At 35.7% G+C, this 19,830-nt stretch overlaps 1 protein-coding gene across 10 annotated transcripts in view; it reads right to left on the bottom strand.

Moving 5' to 3' along the window:
• PTPRK (protein tyrosine phosphatase receptor type K) overlaps positions 1 to 19,830 on the bottom strand; it is a 586,903-nt gene that overhangs the window by 124,276 nt on the left and 442,797 nt on the right. For all 10 annotated transcript variants that reach the window (XM_044249247.1, XM_044249183.1, XM_044249202.1 and 7 more), the window contains exon 8: positions 653 to 955. In XM_044249247.1, the coding sequence (XP_044105182.1) occupies positions 653 to 955 (303 nt within the window). The remainder of the gene's footprint in view (positions 1 to 652; positions 956 to 19,830) is intronic.

Here is a 19,830-nt window from a genome sequence, read left to right as displayed (position 1 = left end):
GGGTAAATTATAATATTAATATAAATGTTTGTTCCTATTAATAATTCTGAAGTGACACATATAGACATTGGACATTATATAATTAAATTCCTTGGGTGGTAATAAAATGGATAAAAGATGACAGCTTGCCGATATCTGAAAAGGGCCTTTATTGAGACTTAAATATATGATTTTCAACCTTCTTTTATACTTAAACTTACATGAAGCCATCTAAAAACGAGTGGAAAGGCAAACAATGCTGTTTTCAAATGTTAAGGAAAATGAAAGCTGCATTATTGGTTTGTAAAATGTAAAAAACTAAATTTTAACCAAGTGCATTTCACCAATAGGTAAATGATGTAATGCCATGAATAGTGAGAATTATTTTTATATATTTGATAGGAAAAACTTTAAGCTTTAGTGTAGTTGTTATTTCTCTAACATCTAAAAACAGAAAACAGAAGAGGTAAATTTCATCCAGTGTTTGATGCTACTCTGAAGAACATTAAGCTTTTTAGTTAAAGGCAAACACTTTTCAAAGTTAACCTCATTAAGAGTATTTAGCAGATTTCAGAATCCAATTCAATTTTGGTGACTCTAGAGAAAATAGTAAGCAATGACATAATCTGATTATATGATTCCCCCTTTTTAAAATAATGAAATATGAACATACCATCTTCATCAGTTTGAATAATCGTCTCTTCACTCTCCTTCCTGCCTTCTGGATTGGTTAGGATCATCTTGAGGCTGACATTTGTATAAGGTGGCAGATGGTTCACAACATGCTGAGGGGCTTTGGGGTCCATGTCCAAACAGTCTGCCTTGCTCTCGTTGTGACCACGGAAGTAATGGTAGCAGATAGTGACATTAAAAGTGTGGCAACGAGTAATGTTATAACCCAAAGATTCCCAGTCCACAGCGATGCGTCTTGCCTGTATCTCAGCAATCTTTAACGTCTTTGGAGTTCGCATAGGTTCTGAAAAATAAATCAAAGATGCAGATGGCTGTCAACTTCACAATGAATAATCTAGGTAAAATCAAACACTGAGCATGACATAGCAGATGTACACCTAGGAAAACGCAGAAATCATCCTTTATTCTCATTTTATTTACTCATCATCTTATTTCTAAAGGTTTCGGTCAGGGGCTATGATTTACTAATGGGAAAATAAATGGAAAATGTTAACAATTCACAGTACTCAGGAACATGGCGGAAAGACAAAACCCTGAAAATGTGGCCATAATGCTTTTATAGTTGTTGTTGTTACCACCCAATTCCCCATCTCTCTTTTCTCTTGTCGTTACTGAGCAAGTCAATTAGCTAATACATCATAATGGATAAGAGTCAACACGTTCTGCTCTATGATTTGTCATGTCACCAGTTATGGTGTATACTAATTAGTCTAATTGTAATACTAAACTACCATTTACCAAAAAGTGACACAGATATTAATTAACATTTATTATTTCAGTAATGATGTTGTTCATCAAAGCAGAAAAATATCTGAGAAAAATTGCAAAAACACATGTGGATATTTGCATTGTCATCAATCCTTCTTGATCTCTTTCTGTCTTTTTCTAGGAAACACTCAGGTCTGACAGTCCATTCACTGTCACCCAAACCAAACTGGGAGGTGAATTTCCATTCAACTGGAAAATGCTGGCAGAACTAAACACTCTGAAGACTGGAGTCCATCCATCACCGCTTCCCAAGTGTGTTCTTTCCTCATGCAAGACTAACTTTAATCGTCTAACTTAATCAAAATAATTACTCTATGAAAGTCATGGCCATGGCAAAGTCTACACAGTAAACAAACCAAAACACAGCTAAGCTTTCATACTTTGATTGAACAAAGAGATTAAAATCAAGGCCTACCTCAAAGCCACATTGGAACCTCCCTTACCTCACTAAGAACAGTCAATGCCCTTGCTAAATGAGAGTCAGTAGACAAAAAAGATGGAAAATAAATAATACAAAAAAACCAATTTGAGTATTTTTATAAATTTTCATTTTTGAGACTAAAATCTCAGTTCTGTAAAAATAATCAGCATGGTACACAGATGGCAAGCCCAAACTGGGATTCTAGTTCAATGTATTATATGTGCCATCTGAAATACACTCTGGTGCCCATTTAAAACCTCAAAACTACAAAAATACATACATATACATGCAAATTAATCCATGGTAGAATCCAATGCTTGGGTTTTAAATGCTCTGTGCCAGCCTTCTGATTTTCACAGTATCCAATCCCCTTATTTTATCACTTTTGTTTTATGTGGTTTACATTAAGTATTATAAGTAGGTTGGAAGAAAGATGTGGCTTTCTAATCATTAACAAAACAAAACAATAAACCAAAAAAACCCTCTTTATATGTGTAGCTCTATGCTCACATTTCCCCACCAGGCATGGGAGTGAGGTCATGACACAAACTTCGGTCTACAGTTTAGTGAAAACACATTCTTTGGCACCACTGACCACCAAGATGACAGGCAGTTATAGGTAGTATCATCTTAAATTCCCAGATAAACTAATTTTACTGCCTAATAGCAGCAACCTGATAGAATTTAGAGGTCAAGTTCAGGTTAGTCCATCCATTGTGACAAAAGTCTAGAATAAGAAAGTAGGACTGGGGCAACTGGGTGGCTCAGTGGGTTAAACCTCTATCTTCGGCTCAGGTCATGATCTCAGGGTCCTGGGATGGAGCCCCACATTGGGCTCTCTGCTCAGCAGGGAGCCTCTCTTGCTTCCCCCTCTCTCGCTGCCTGCCTCTCTGCCTACTTGTGATCTCTCTCTCTTTCTCTCTCCCTCTCTCTCTCTCTCTCTCTCTCTCTGTCAAATAAATAAATAAATAAAAATATTTAAAAAAGAAAAAAAAAAGAAAGTAAGATTTCTCCCTAAAATACTTGGAGTATATGAATGAAAATTTCCCATAAAATGATGAGCACAAACACCAGTAAATATTTATTCCTCTGTTTTAGTTTTTTTTTTTTTAATATCTAGTATTTAGGTACTTGAATATACCATATTTTAAATTTGAAATTTACCCCTTTTATAAATTTCTCTTTCCTTTTTTTAAATTTCTCTATTTCCAAATGATCACTCTCTTTCATCCATCTTTTCATTTTATCCTACTATTCAATTTACACTTATCTGCATTCTAACACAATTTTAAAAGCATAAGAAAAGCATAAAAAAAGTGAAGAAGATACAAATAAATGGAAAGATATTTTATGCTCATGAACTGGAAGAATCAATATTGTTAAAATGTCCATACTACCCAAGGCAATCTACAGATGAAATGCAACATCTACCAAATTTCAGGTGTGGATTCCTGGGTGACTCAGTTGGTTAAGCATCTGACTCTTGGTTTTGGCTTAGGTCATGATCTCAGGGTCATGAGATCAATCCCCTCGTCTGCTGGAGATTCTGTCTCTCTTTCTCCCTGTCCCTCCCCATTTCTCTCTCTCACATACTCTCTCTATATAAATGAATCTTTTAAAAAAAATTCCAAGGCAGGGGCACCTGGGTGGCTCAATGGGTTGAGGCCTCTGCCTTCGGCTCAGGTCATGATCCCTGGGTCCTAGGATCGAGCCCCGCATCGGGCTCTCTGCTCAGCAGAGAGCCTGCTTTCTCTGCCTACTTGTGATCTCTGTCAAATAAATAAATAAAAATCTTTAAAAAAAAAAATTCCAAGGCATTTTTGAAAGAAATAGAACAAACAATCCTAATATTTGTGTGGAATCATTAAAGACCCTAAATAGTCAAAGCAATCTTCAGAATGAAGAACCAAGGCTAGAGACATAACACTCCCTGATTTCAAATTACATTACAAAGCTACAGTTATTAAAACAGTATTATATTGACACAAAAACAGACACATAGATCAGTGGAACAGAGGGAATTATTTACAACAAAGGAGCCAAGAGTATACAATGGGGGAGAGAACAGTCTCTTTAATAAAAGGTGTTGGGAAAGCTGGACAGCCACACAAAAAGAATGAAACTAGACCACTATTTTCAACCATATACAAAAATTAACTCAAAATATATTAGACTTCAATGTAAGACCTGAAACCATAAAACTCCTAAAAGAAAACATAGGCAGTAAATGCCTTGATACAGGTCTTGGTGATGGTTTTTTGAATCTGACACAAAAGAAGAAAAGCAAGATAAGCAAAAAACAGAGAGTGGAACTGTATCATACTAAACAAAATACTTCTACATAGCAAAGGAAATCATCAACAAGATGAAAAGACAACCTACTCAATGGAAGGAAATATATATACCTCATATATCTGATAAGGGGCTAATAACCAAAATACATAAAGAACTCATACAAATTAATAGCAAAAAACAAAACAAACAAACAAACAAAAAAACTAATTAAAAAATGGGCAGCAGATCTGAATACACATTTGTCCAAAGATGACATATAGATTGCCAATAGATACATGAAAAGATGTTCAACATCATTAATCACTAGGGAAATGTACACAAAAACAGAAACAAAACAAGCCCCAAAACAAGTGTAGGCAAAGATGTGGAGAAAAGACAGCCCTTGAGCACTATTGTTGGGAATGTAAACTGAAGTGATCACTATAGAAAATGGAATGGAGGTTTCTCACAAAACTAAAAAATAGAATTACCCTATGATTCAGCATTTCTACTTTTGGGTATTTATACAAATAAAATAAAACACTAACTTGGAAGATATATGTAACCCTATATTTACTGCACATTATTTATAAAAGCAAGATATGGAAACAAAGTGTGCATGTGTCTGTACATTTAAAAACAGTGAAATATTATTCAGCCATAAAAACAATGAAATCTTGCCCTCTGTGGTAGCATGAATGGGCCTCGAGGGTACCATGCTAAGTGAAATGCCAGGCAGAAAAAGACAAATACCATATGATTTCTCTTATATGGGGAATCTAAAACAATAAAAAAAAATAGAAAAAAAAGAAAAATGAATGACGTTCATAGATGCAGAGAATAGACTGATGTTTGCTACAAGTAGGAGTATGGGAAAGGAAGGGGTTATAAATTTATTAAAAATAAAAAGTAAATAAAAAAATGTAACTGTGTTAGAAATGTATGACATTACTTCATTGAAGAGAGTGGGGGAAAATTACTTAAGTAAATAAGGAAATGAGTAGAGACAATGAGACAAGAAACCAACAAAAAAACCAAAAACAGCAGATATTCCTAGTAATAATCTAAAGTTTACAGATGACTTTAGGGTGCAGTCATCATAGTGATACCATGGTTCTGAACAGCAAATGTAGAGGTCTGTTCAAAGAAAACGAAAACCTGTCAGAAAACCTGTCACGCCTGTCAGAATGGCTAAAATCAAAAACACAAGAAACAACCCAGGTTGGTGTGAGGATGCGGAGAAAAAGGAAACATCTTGCGCTGTTGGTGGGAATGCAAACTGGTGCAGCCACTGTGGAAAACAGTATGGAGGTTCCTCAAAAGATTAAAAATAGAACTACCCTACAACGCATCAATTGCACCACTAGGTATTTACCCAAAGATTACAAAAATACTAATTTGAAGTAATACATGCAACCTGATGTTTATAGCAGCACCTACAATAGCCAAATTATGGAAACAGCCCACACCCCATCAACTGCTGAGTGGATAAAGAAGATGTGGTGTGTATATATATATGTATGGAATTGTTCATTATTAAGAAATAATGAAATCTGGGTAGTTCAGTGGATTAAGCATCTGCTTTTGGCTCAAGTCGTGATCCCAGGATCCTGGGACTGAGTCCCATATTGGGCTCCCTGCTCCGTGGGAAGTCTGCTTCTCTCTCTCCGCCTGCTGCTCCCCCTGTTTTGTGGGCTCTCTCTCTCTCTTTGACAAATAAATAAATAACATATTTTAAAAAAATACACTGGAATTAATGTTAAAAAGGGAAATAATAAAATCTTGCCATTTGCAACAAGAGGGATAGAGGTAGGGAGTATAATGTTAAGCAAAATAAGTCAGAGAAAGACAAATACCATATGATCTCACTCATATGGGAAATTTAAGAAACAAATGAGCAAAAGGAAAAATAAAAGAAAGAGAGACAAACCACGAAACAGACTCTTAACCACAGAGAACAAATTGATGATTATCAGAAGAAAGGTGGGTCGGGGGATGGGGGAAATAGAGGATAGGGATTAGAGTACACTTATCATGATTAAAAAAAGAAAAAACTAGAAAAAATAATAAATTAAAAATTAAAGTAGACATGTGAACATGAAAAAAGTAGAAATGATAAGTAGTAAGGAAAAAGGAAACTATTTAACACTTTCTGGACTGAGCGCCTTAAGAAGTAAATCTTAAATCTTCTTGTTATATTACTGACTATACATTTCACCATTTTCTCCTAAGCTAATCATAAAATAATCAGAGAATTAATTTTCCTATTTATAGATCTAAATAAATTATAGAAATAAGGAGAAATGTTCTTCTATCTTTTTATATCAAATTTCCTTTTGCATTCTGGCTTCCTCTATAAAACCCCTCTATAGAGCACTGAAAACAGGGAATGTATGTGCTATTTAATTCCGCTGTAGTTGAACTGCTATTGGAACTGCTTGAAGGAGTTCTGAATAGCCCTAGAGCTAAGGCAAAGTATGCACAAACTTGACATTTCTTTAGGTCTGGAAGAATAAGTCCAGATGCAAATATATCCACATGGAGGGACTCAATGTCAAAAGCAGAAGCTACTTGGCGGCAAGAGAAAAAAAAGCAAAAATGAACTATTAGGACTTCATCAAGATAAAATGCTTCTGCACAGCAAAGAAAATAATCGACAAAACTAAAACGCAGTGTATCAAATGGTAGAAGATAGTTCAAATGACATATCTGATAAAGGGTCAGTATCCATAATCTATAAAGAACTCATCAAACTCTATACCAAAAAAGCCCCCAAATAATCAAGTTAAGAAATGCCAGAAGAGGGATGCCTGGGTGGCTCAGTTGGTTAAGCAGCTGCCTTTGGCTCGGGTCATGATCCCAGCGTCCTGGGATCAAGTCCCACATCGGGCTCCTTGCTCGGCAGGGAGCCTGCTTCTCCCTCTGCCTCTGCCTGTCTCTCTGTCTGCCTGTGCTCGCTCTCTCTCCCTCTCTCTCTGACAAATAAATAAATAAAATCTTTAAAAAAAAATGCCAGAAGACATGAATAGATATTTTTCCAAAGAAGAATGTCCAAGTGGCTAACAGACACATGAAAAGAGGTTCAACATCACTCGGCATCAGGGAAACATGAATCAAAACCACAATGAGACACCATCTCACACTAGTCGGAATGGCTAAATTAACAAGTCAGGAAACAATAGATGTTGGCAAGGATGTGGAGAAGGAGAACCCTCTTGCACTGTTGGTGGGAATGCAAACTGGTACACTCTGGAAAACAGTGTGGAGGTTCTTCAAAAAGTTAAAACTAGAACTACCCTTTGATCCAGTAATTGCACTATTAGGTATTTACCCAAAGGATACAAAAATAGAGATTTGAAGGGAAGCATGTACCCCAATATTTATAGCAGCATTATGAACGATAGCCAAATTATGGAAAGAGCCCAAATGCCCATCGACTGATGAGTGGATAAAGATGTGGGGGGGGGCTTTGTGTGTATGTATACATGTTTATATGGATCTACAATGGAATATTACTCGGCCATAAAAAATAATGAAATCTTGCCATTTGTAACAATGTGGAGGGAGCTAGAATATATCATGCTAAGCAAAGTAAGTCAGTCAGAGAAAGACAAATACTATATGATTCCACTCATATGTGGAATTTAAGATACAAAAAAGATGAACAAATAGGAAGGGGGAGGGAAGAGAGGGAAACAAACCAAAAGAGACTCTTAAAGACAGACAAGAAATTGAGGGTTGATGGGGGGGGGAAGGGCTACATAGGTGATAGGTATTAAATAGGGTACTTGTTATGATGAGCACTGGGTGTTGTATGTTAGTGATGAACCACTAAATTGTACTCCTGAAATCAGTATTACACTATATACTAACTAGAATGTAAATTAAAAGTTGAAGAAAGAAAAAAAAAACCAGCAGAAGCAACTCAATACACTTTACTTTCTTAATTTCATATTCAATAAATAAATACATAATAAATGCTCACAGCTTATACACTGGAGAAAAAACAGCTCTACATCCTCAATTCTTTGAGGATATTTAGTATTTATATGAATTGGCAAAAATTCTATCTATTATGCAGTACGTAAAAAAATACCAAGGGTTCAAATCTAACAGTAAGCATTTTGTTTTGGTGTATTAAGTGCTGCTCACTTTGACCCTCATATAAGTCAAATTTTTAAAATTCTCATTTAAAATTAGGAGAGGTTAGCTTTATAAACCTATACATTTGTGAATAAACCACTACCATAATTTCAGTAGTATTTTATGAACTGGTATACAAAAACACAAAGAGTTGTGGAAAGAAATAGTTTTCTAAGAGGCAGAGATTCACTCTACTAGGTCAATATAATGTTTTTAAATCTGTATTTTTTCACAGTTGCTTAATAAATGCTGCAAACTGCACTGTTATTACTAAAATAGTGACTTTAAACATAATTTTACTTTGACCTAGTGTAATATTCAGAAACATACATTCAACAAAGTAAACACACACACAGAACACAAAACTCAATTATTTTGAGCTCTATGGCATCTGTAATAACTCAGAGGACATCTCTGTCTAATTACATTTTGTCATAATTGGCATGTGCCGTTTTCCCCCCAGTTTTTATTGAGATGGGACTTTTTCAGCTACACACACGCATATTTGTGCATGTACATTTATATACATATACTGTACATACGATGGGCACTCTGCTATACCATTCCTCCTAATTCTACTAGGTCTGAAGGGGGGTGCTGACTACATACAGATGAATTTTTATATTAGAGTATAAATAACGGAGACTCAAGACTGTTCTACTACTATGACATTAATTCAGAGAAAATTCTATCAAAGAATTCAACAATAGAATTATCTTAAGTCTTCACAATGATCCATTAGTCTTGTGCCTTACCAATAACTTCTTTTTATTTCTGAGATATGAATACATGAAATTTTTCATTTTCTAAATTGAAATAAATAGTCATGGAATAACCTGAGGTAGAAGGATATTTCTGAAAACTCACCATGTTATATATAAGCTGGGTACAAGAGCTGTTTTGAGGACTAAATAATTGAAAGAAATGACCTAGCATGGTGAATGGCACATAGGGGCATCACAGGAAATACCACCTATAACAACAACATAACCACAATGATGAAAAAACAATGGAGTTCGCATTCATTAATGCCGTCAAGCATTCTGAAATTTATCAAATGTTCTTTCTTCCCAATTTTTTCTTTCCATTTTTAAATCTGTATTAGGTATTCCCATACACGTGATTTTATAAAACAGTTCTCTTTCCTTCTCTCTCTTACATTTCTAGTAAAAGAAATTCGGGACAGAAACAAGAAATTGAAGAAAGTTGTGGAGCAAAATTTTGGCAGAAACTTGGGAAGAAATATAGTAATGGAGTAACCTTTATGAAGCAAAGGATATTAAAATATTTTGTATAAGTCATTCACCTGTTATGAAATAAAAACAGATTGCCTCTTACATAAAGTTGATGATATTAGGTACTGTGGAGCATGTTAAAGTGAAAGAAACAATAATGGGCCTCAAGGAGCTCACCGTGTATTTAGCAAAGATGTTAGCTAAGAAAAAAAGATAAAGAATTAAAACAGTATGATATAAATGGTATATGAATAGAATAAAATACTACAGGAATTCAAAAGGGAGAAAGAACTTCCTCCTGTCAAATGGAGGAGACATCTGGCAGTATTAGATTTCAATGAATAAGACAAGCCGATCCATAGACATAGTTTGGGTAAATAATACAAAAGGAAAGGGAAACAAAATGCAAATCCTGTTTGGTTGCTGAACAAGTTATCTAGTAGGTGACTATGTAGGAAAAACTGATTGGGAAAAGATGGGGAATATGTTGGATGGCATGGTAAGAGATTACACTTGATTGAAAAGTTTATGGAGATGGGGTGCCTGGGTGGCTCAGTGGGTTAAAGCCTCTGCCTTCGACTTGGGTCATGATCCCAAGGTCCTGAGATCCAGCCCCGCATGGGGCTCCCTGCTCGGCGGGGAGCCTGCTTCCCCCCACCCCTCCGCCGCCTATCTGCCTACTTGTGATCTGTCAAATAAATAAATAAAGTCTTTAAAAGGAAATAAAATAAAAGGCTATGGAGAGTCACTGAGTGGGCAGAAAATTGATATAATGAATTAATTACTTTAGAAAACTTAATTTGGAGGTCATATCAAGTGCAGGACTGGTAGAGAAATCCAAAGATTGCAGTGTGTTAGGGGAGACTAAGGGGCTAAGAAGTAGTGTGACTTCAGTAGGGACAGAGGTAATTTGGGTTGGAAATTGGTGAGCCATGAACAGTTCAAAGTTAAGTTGGTAAAAAAAAAGAAAAACAAAAAGAAGTCAAACTCTCTAGATCATTCTACTTTTTGAAATCTGTGTTCAGTATATACACTAAATCCAACTCTTTACCCTAAGTCATCAGTCAGGGCGGGTTCAGACTGGGTGAAATCTGTGACATAAGGACTGAGGACACCAGCAGTGGAATTAAAAGGTTGGTTTGTTTGTTTATGAGAGAATGCATGAACATGTGGGGGGAGGGGCAGAGAGGGAGGGAGAAAGAGAGGGTATCTTAAGCAGGCTCCATGCCCAGCACAGAGCCCAACACAGGCTCGATCTCACGACCTTACAATCATGACCTGAGCCAAAAAAAAATCAAGAGTCGGAAGCTTAATTGACTGAGCCACCTAGGTGCCCCTGGAATTAAAAGGGTTATAAAGTAAGGCCATTCATGATAATAAATGGGTTGTAAGGTATTAAAAAGAATTAAAAGGGTTGTAAGGTAAGGCCATTTGTGATATACTTGGAAAACAGGGTTGGGGGAGTTTACATTAAGAAGCAGGTAAAGAAACTGGAACTTCAAGCAAAATCTACTCCTTTCCTATTCTATTCTTGAGCTGATGAATCTCAACTCCTTTTATTAACTGCCCTGTGGACAAATATGCAACCACACTGGCATCGAGTCCTCTTCCATTCATTCATTTCCAATAAATCCTAGGAAGATATGTGATGAGAAATGTCAGTTTTATTAGATTTTCTTTGTTTTCCCTGCCAAATGTTCATCAGCCAATTTTACTAACTTTTCCCATTCCTTTTTCCCTCATATTGCTCACCTACTTCCTAGTTGTTACAGTGAAATTGGCCACATAAAATCAAGAAAAAATAAAGACAGGGCAGAAAATTTACATATCAAATCTATAGCCAGGATTATACAATTAGCAAGTAAACAAAGAAGTTCACATATCACTGCCCTTACTTAAATTGTAAACAGATCAAGCCTGGGCTTTATGTCTGTAACAATTTTTGTGTCAAATATTTAACCCAACTTGATAGGATAATATGAAGAATTCCTTAATAATTCTCTAAAGGTTAAGAAAAATAAAGGCAATGAACAGAAAGAACATGTTGACTTTGAGTCACCTCTCAACAGCAAGATGATTTAATAAGTGGTTCTAGATAATAGATAAAAGGGAATTCAATTTTTTTTGGTACTTGCTAAACAACACGTGACATGACAGGTCAATATCCATGTCCTTTTGTAGTGATAATCTCTAGTTATTCTGAAAGAGTTGTGAAAACAGAAGCTTTAGCAGCTACAAGAGAATCAAGAGCAAAGATCATCTTTCCTTAGAATCAGTTTTTAATGATAAAACTTATTATCCAGCTGTCAGTCAGAGAAAAATAGAAGATGTCCCAAAGCTCATGCCAAGGGGAAAAAAAAAAAAAAAAAAAAAGATCTTGTCAAAGATGTACACAAACTAAGAACATTAAAGCTTAACAGGGAGCTTCCATGCTCCTGGCTGCCTTTCCATCAGAAATCCTCGAAGCTGACTGCAAAGCACAATTTTCATTCCATTTATCAACACAAATACAAGAAAAGTGAATTTCCTGACTGCCAGGGAAAATATTTGTTAGTGTAAAGTAAAAAAAATAATTGAGATGAAATTTCTGAACAAAGGTGAACGAAAAGAAAATAAAAAGGAAGAAAACACTGGCATACCTTGGGGGAGGAAAAACTTAAGGACTTTGGAAGAGACTGTCTTTACTTTTCCCTACTGATGCTTTGTATTTTTATTCTTTACCTTGTGCTAAGGATTGAGGATAATCAAGGTTTTACATTGCACATCTTTTCAATCTCACAGCATCATTAGTCTTGCCAAAAAGATTTCATCTCTGCTCCCATGGGTCAAATCGAGTTAATGATAAGTTGGCGAGATGACTTGATTAGTACGGTAACATGAGGGAGCCTCAGGTCCAGGAATAATCACAAACCAACTGTCAGCTCTTCTGGCTTTCTGGCTGTGTTGTTAAAATGACAAGCTTGGACTCAGGGGAAATAGAATGACAGGGTGTATGGCTCACTCAGCCCTCCTGCAGAGTCACAGAAATATTTACCCAGCACCATCAGAATAGTACTAAGCACATCATCAAATTAAACCAAAACATGTCATTTTCACTGCTTTCGAGAGTCTGACTGAAGTTCATTAGATAATTCTAATAGCCTTAACATTTGCATGTTCTCTAAAATAATATAAAGGAAAGCATCTGATTTTTAGAGAACAAGAATACCAAACTGACTAAGAAAAAAGACAAAGATAATTCTTTTTCTAATAGATAAATCTTATGGAATGTCTTATCATGAACCCTTGTTCCAGAACAGGAGCAGTTGAAAATTTGGGGATTCTTTAATGCTTTTTTCTCTTAAATGTTTATGTGATAATATTAGACTGTATTGGAAGATATGAAATTACCATCAACGAATCCACTTCATTTCATCTCTGATATTGGATATTCTACTTATGTGTTATAAACTAAATAAAATTTTAAAAAAAAGTCTCAATAGATACCTGCCTATACTTGAGTAAAGCATAAAGTAGAAAAAAGAAAAGGCATTTTCTTAATTTATGGAAGGAAAAAAAGAAAAATTGACTCCTACTTTAAAAACAACTTTATCTTTCACAAAAATATTTAGCAACAGCATTAATCAAACACAAGAGGTAGAGTGATTTTTATATAACCCTAAAAAAACACGATATGGAAATATAATATGTAGTGTAAAAAATAAAATGGCTTTAGAGGAGTTGTATATAGTGATGGCAAAACTCCGAAGATGATTTTCAATGCCCTTTTTTTATACCTAAAAGGAGATAAACGACGTACTCCTTAGGTTGTTCGAAAACATGAGAAGTATTTTGTATACCAAGCCTGCTGGTTGGCCCATGGTATGTGCTTGGAAATTTTATTTTCTGAACAGTAAAGCAAATCATTTTGATATATTTTTAATGTTAAAAACCTAATGAAAATAAAACCTAAGAACTCAATTCTGTGTAGTAGTTACAATGCAGGTTCCAATTCTTAACTTCTTGTAGTCACACTATTTGCCATGTGACTTTGCTGCCACTGAGGAAGTGGGGTCTCTCTCTCCACCCTTTGATTTGGGACTTGCCTTACGACTTGCTTTGGGCACAGAACGAGGGGAATGTGTTGGCAGGGGGGTTCTCAGCCTGTATTTCAAAAAGTCCTATGAGCTCCTGTTGGTTCTTAACCTCCACCATCACTTTTAGAATAAGAGATACAGGTAGAGCAGAGCCTCATTGCCCTAGCTGTAGTCCAGAGGCTGGTCTAGATCAGCCAACAGCCATTTAACCAGCAGATCAGCAAGACAGCCGTCAGCAGCCATCAGAGGCTCCCAGCCTTCCATGCCAGCGTGTGAGCAGCACAGGCTTGCTCTGTGCCACTGATGAGACTCTGTGGTTAGCTGAGGTTCAGCATTTGGCTATAATTTCTATTCCTTTTCTTTCCACTTGGTAAATCACCTTAATATTTGTGTGAAGATTATGTCCATGATCTCTCCACTGAACAGTACTTTACAAATTTTATTGCTCCACAATGGGTTGTGCTGAGCCACTACAAGCTTATTTAGTATTCCTTTTGTAAGTGCTTGCCATATGCAGATAGTACGGTATATAATATAGGTTTCAAAAATTACTTTAAATGAATTTGCTTTTGTCTTCATTTCCTGTATGCACTTTGAGGATAGGTTCATTTGTTCCCTATGCTCCCACAGATACTCATATATAGAATGTTGGACAAATAATTCTGAGTGAGACACACCAGTACTTTATTCTAAGCCATTATAACTGAGCCAGTCAATTTCTGGTTCCCTACTCCATCATCATGATGTAAAATTTATTAAAATTGCTTAGGTTTTCATATTTATATGACTTTGTAGGTACATATAAATGTGAATCTGTAATATACTTTAATTTTTGTTCTTTTGAATGGATAGGTCTGACAGGAAAAAAAAAATGCATTGACATGTATATTTTTATCCCAACATTTCTGACACTGCTCCAATGCAGAAATAGTACGTTTTCCTCAATTACATAATTCCATTGTAAACATCTTACATCTGTCCTTGAATGTGTCATTCAATTCAAACTAGAAACCTTACTATGAAGAACATTAGTTAGTGAAGTGTTAAGAGGGTTCTTTTTTTTTTTTTTTTTTTTTTTTTAATTTGTCAGAGAGAGAGGGAGAGAGAGCGAGCACAGGCAGACAGAGAGGCAGGCAGAGGCAGAGGGAGAAGCAGGCACCCTGCCGAGCAAGGAGCCCGATGTGGGACTCGATCCCAGGACGCTGAGATCATGACCTGAGCCGAAGGCAGCTGCTTAACCAACTGAGCCACCCAGGCGTCCCAAGAGGGTCCATTTTAAAAACAATGACATTATAATGATTTGCCAAGTATGTATGGACCATTTTGCTCTTTACAAAGACCATGATTTTTACTGTGTCAACGCGGGTCCTTCTTTCATTCCTTCTGCAAACATAGTCAATAGACTAATTTGCTTTTGATCCCAATTCTGAAGAAGAGAAACTTCTAAATTATATGTAAAAAGCGACAGTACACAAATTTCCAAAGTGATAATGGCTATTGACACACTTTAACACATCATTTGATTTTAAAATTCAAGTGTCTGGTAACACGCTTGTTTCAGGGGAATAGAAAGACAGATAAGGACTGCAGGGGTGATGATTATTTGTCCATTTCCTTTTCTGAAGCCACCATTTATCCCATGCTTTCATGCATGATTAACAGCTTGCAGATCCTTCACTTGTAATCAATAGTTGTGAAGTTTTATATTAGGTGCAGAGATTAGACAGCCTTGATTATAAATTTTATTGATTTGTACAGCTTAGCTGCAGAAATCCCTGTACATTTTTCAGAGATTAAATTAAAAGGAGATATATGGCCTACACACACTAGAAATGCCAGTGCGATTATAAGGTGTGACCTCTTTATACTCATTCCTCTAGATGAATAAAACCTACCTAGTGCACTAAAACATGAATCAGCATGTCAACGAGCATCAAGCTGAGATAGTAAACACAGTGAAAATGTGACAAAAAGAATTACAAAACTGCAAAGAAACCTGCCTAACACTATAATTAATATAGGAGACTTGCAAGAATTAATTGCTTCAGCTCATTTGTAAATTAGGAAATTGACAGAGATAAGAAAAATGAATTCCTTAACTTCTACCTGGAAAATCTGAGACTGCATTAAAACCGAAGATTTATGATCTCTTAAGATAAAGGAACCAGGGCAATTTTTTTTTTTTAATTACTAGAAAAACAAATATGGTCATTTTAAAGTTAGTGAGTAATCTAACAACTGTAAAATTCATAACCAGGTCAGCTTTATGAATATTTCCACCTTTAAAACTTTTAAAGCACTGTTTATTTTATGTCCATTACTTTAAAGTCTGAGAATGTCCAGGAAAAAACTAATAAACATCTTTACACTCCACAAATATGGGGGGAGGGAGGGGAGAGCTAATATTTTCCAACTTCAAAACCTAATTTTACTTTTTTAATGTTCTATTATGGATTTTCTATTATGTCCTATTATAGCTTTCTTCTCTTGTGAAATATCTTTTATTATACTAATTGATTTTGTCCCCGGATCTGCATTAAGTCCCATATATGATGACATAGAAGGCAGGAATAGGTTATAGGTGATTCATCTTGACATGCATTCTGAAGCACTCATTTCCTTACCTTTGGAAACTTATTCTACAATTAGGTTAGAGCATGGACTAAGCCTTGAGCCAGTCTATAGGGTTAGACAGATATTCTAGTGTGTTTTATATTGGCCTTAAATAAAATGAAATCCCCTTAAATCATCTAAGTAAAAAAGCACCCTATTTATCATTAAATACTTTATGCAAAATATTCGATGAAGAGGTTTTCTGTTAAAAGTTACTAATATTTTCAAATGATTTCACAGAACAACACAAAATGGTGACAACATATGGAAATGAAGACCAAGGACACTGCTTTCCTTTGTTCCTAATAACTAGTACTAGTAAGGCTACATTTTAAAGTATTATGTAGAAGCTCCTAATTTCTAGATAGTCACAGAAGAAATAAAGCACAAAAGCACTAAGAAATTATTTTGTTTGTTCTTAGTAGCCTTGAAAACTTTGGTTCCTCTACAAAAATCTTAATATTATTGGCTCTTCTGATCCTTACTTAGCCCCTAATCAGTGACCCAATCTATTTATTGCACCATTTCATAAGATCTATGGCATTTCTCTGTCCCTCTCTTTAATCCAGGGCCTAATCCTCTCTCACCTAAACTACTGGAAATTCTTGCTACTACCAACACTCCCCAGTGCCTTCTTTACCCAGACCTTCCAAAACGCAGTTCTGATTACATAACTTGGTTATTCAAAACACTGTGGAAAATTTCCTAGGTTAAACAAATAAGTTAAACAAACAAACAATACCTCCTAGAAACCAAGGATCTCCAAATACAATTTTATCTCATATACTTCTCCCAATGCCCTATACTCCAGCCAGTCTACTCAACTGATACTAAAGCTAATGTGAACTGCCCAACATACGTACTATTGTTCATTTCATTCCATCTACTTACAGTATCTTCCTCCTGTAGATCTCCCTATGGAATCTTGAATGCCCTGTTAAAAATACACTATTTTCCCAGTGCAAGCCTGCCCCAGGATACCTTACAAAGTAATAAGTCATCTTTAATTCTCAAAAGCTTTATCTGTACTTCTATTAAGGCATTTAATGCATAATATCTTCCATTCATCTTATATGTCTGTGTGTTCAGGTCTCCTGTATTAACAGGTAAACTTGAAACCAGAAACTATGCCCTATATAGACAGACATAAGCAGAACATGTTAAAATGGGCCTTGAGGAAATAGTGCTAAATAAATACATGTTTAAATAATCAGAAACTATGTTTTAAATATTTTTAAAACAAAGCATAAACTACAATGCCAATTTTCACTAGAACAACTAACTTTAACAAATATTTAGCAAGTAAATACCTATGAGCCAGACCAATTCTGTAGGATATAAAAATATGTAAGATATGACCTCTTTCCTTGCAAAACTCACAGTGTGGTGAAAGAACAGGCACACATACAGGTAAGTTGCAATTTAATGTGATAAAATTAAAGCATACTGGACCAAAGAGGTTAATGAAATTTTATAGATGACAGGAACAGTAAGTTGTTTCACTATAAGAATAACAATCAAGCTCTTTTCTGAAGGATGAGAGGGTGTTTTCATTGCGGAGGGAGTGAATATGAAGAACCTCCATAAAGAATAAGTTTGCAGGGAATCCTCACTGCATGATGAACAGCAAAGGAAAATTTCCACTCCTAGTATATCACTGTACTTCTCTATCACTGTATTCGTTCTTACCAGGAATAGCAAAGCCTGTATGGTGAAGGCAAACACTTCTGGGTAAACTTCCAAAAGTGTTGGTAAACACTTCTAGGTAAACTCCTGGGATCCAGCAGTCCAGGGAAACAACCAACCCCCACCCACCCCCACAAGCATCCCCTCTTCCCTAATCAGGCCCACCTTAGAGAAACCTATGGCTTCATTATAATACCTTTACACTGTGGTTCTGATCCCCACCTTGTGGGAGATAGCTGCCATGACAGTTCCAACTAGAACCAAACTGGGCCCCAAACTCCCCCTACCCACAGGTAGAAGGCTTCCCTTAGATGATTGGAGGCAAACTCCCTCAGAGCCCCACAACCTGTGCAAACAGAAAAAAACAAGAGAGCCTTGACCCCAGCACAGCCACTTGCCTGGACCTGCCCGCTTCCCACCTTGAGTACACTTTCCTTTCCACCACCAAATGCTTGCTTGCTTAAGAGCTTGGCTCTGAATTTTTCTTGGCCCAACTCAGGAACTGAAGCCAGAAAACAGGACCCACTGCTAACAACCCTACGCTCAACCTCAGGTCTTGTGGCCTCAGACCCCATATTCTCCATCTAATCTACTCTTTGGACTCTATTCAAATAAGCCAAGCACATTGTTGCCTCTTGCAGGGGCTTTACACTTCCTCTTCTCTGGGTCTACAACGTTCTTCTCCAGAATAGCCACTTGTGTCACTCACAGCTTTACTTAAATGTCACCTTCTTCGTGAACTTTTCCTTAACCATCTTTTTAAAAAATCCAAGATCCACCAATGCTTCATTTATCTCCCTACACTTACTGCCATCTAATATCATTAATAATTTATGTTTTTAATCTTTATTATTTCCAAGCTCCCCATACTAAAATGCCTGTTACAAAATCAGTATTCAATAAATATTTGGGTTGATGAATGAATGAATGGATGAACATATAAATTAAATGGATTTAATGCAGTCAGTAAGTTCCTGGAACATAATAAACAAGCTATAAATTTTTGCTGATTGAAGGTTACTTTAATAACAGAAAAGCCACCATTAAAATTCTATGTCTGAATTTAGTTGTAAAGTGAAATTTAAACTACTGACCATATGTATTCTCTGGAAATAGCATTAACATACTTAATGCTTAAGAAGCGGAGTAACTATTTCAATTTGAATAACAAAAATGTCAAATTACTGGGAGAAATCAAGTGACAGGAGGGGGAAAGGTTATTGCAGAACCTTTGAAAAACCCAAGGTGGAAAATCTTTGACAGAAGGAAGTGTACACTTAATGTTGGAAATTTGAAAAGTGCTTAAAAAATTTTATCTATCAAGAATATCAGGCTAGTATAATGATATTCATTTTGAACCCCTTTTATTGTTTTCTGATCTTTTAAGTATTTTTTCTTATTTTCCCAACTAGAGAGCAAGTTTCTCCAGGGCAAGCAACATAGTTATTACTTATTTCTTATTCAGGGCTAAGCATAGAGTAAGAAAGCAATGAATATATTAACTTCAAACAATTTTACCCTAAAGGAGTTGTTATGAAATCTAAGGACTTTGAACATTAAAAAACAAAATAATCCTCATCAAGACAGAGGGAAAAAAATATTCTTGAAGCCAATGGATGTTATTTTTCAAAGCACAGGAAGAATAAACTTTTGGTATCTTAGATGATTTGATATTCCAACTTAAAATTTAGATGTTCTCTATGAGTTTAATTTATAAACTATTTATTGTATTTTAGTTTACACTATAGAACAGATGGTATCATTAAAAGCATATTAAACATCTTTTTCACTCGCATGGAGACCTAAAGAATTAGTTTTTTAATTAGAACCTGCATCTGTACTGTTTATGTGGATTTACTGTCAATCATGCTCTGTGATTCCTGCGGTCAAGAACCTTTGGGCACTGCTTTTATTTATAGTAGCCTGTTTCATTGGTTTAGAA

This window comes from Neovison vison, chromosome 1, assembly GCF_020171115.1.
Source record: "Neovison vison isolate M4711 chromosome 1, ASM_NN_V1, whole genome shotgun sequence".
In the NCBI taxonomy this organism is placed as follows: Eukaryota; Metazoa; Chordata; class Mammalia; order Carnivora; family Mustelidae; genus Neogale; species Neogale vison.
The sequence above is the reverse complement of the archived record's forward strand: the minus strand, read 5'-3'. Positions and strand labels throughout refer to the sequence as shown.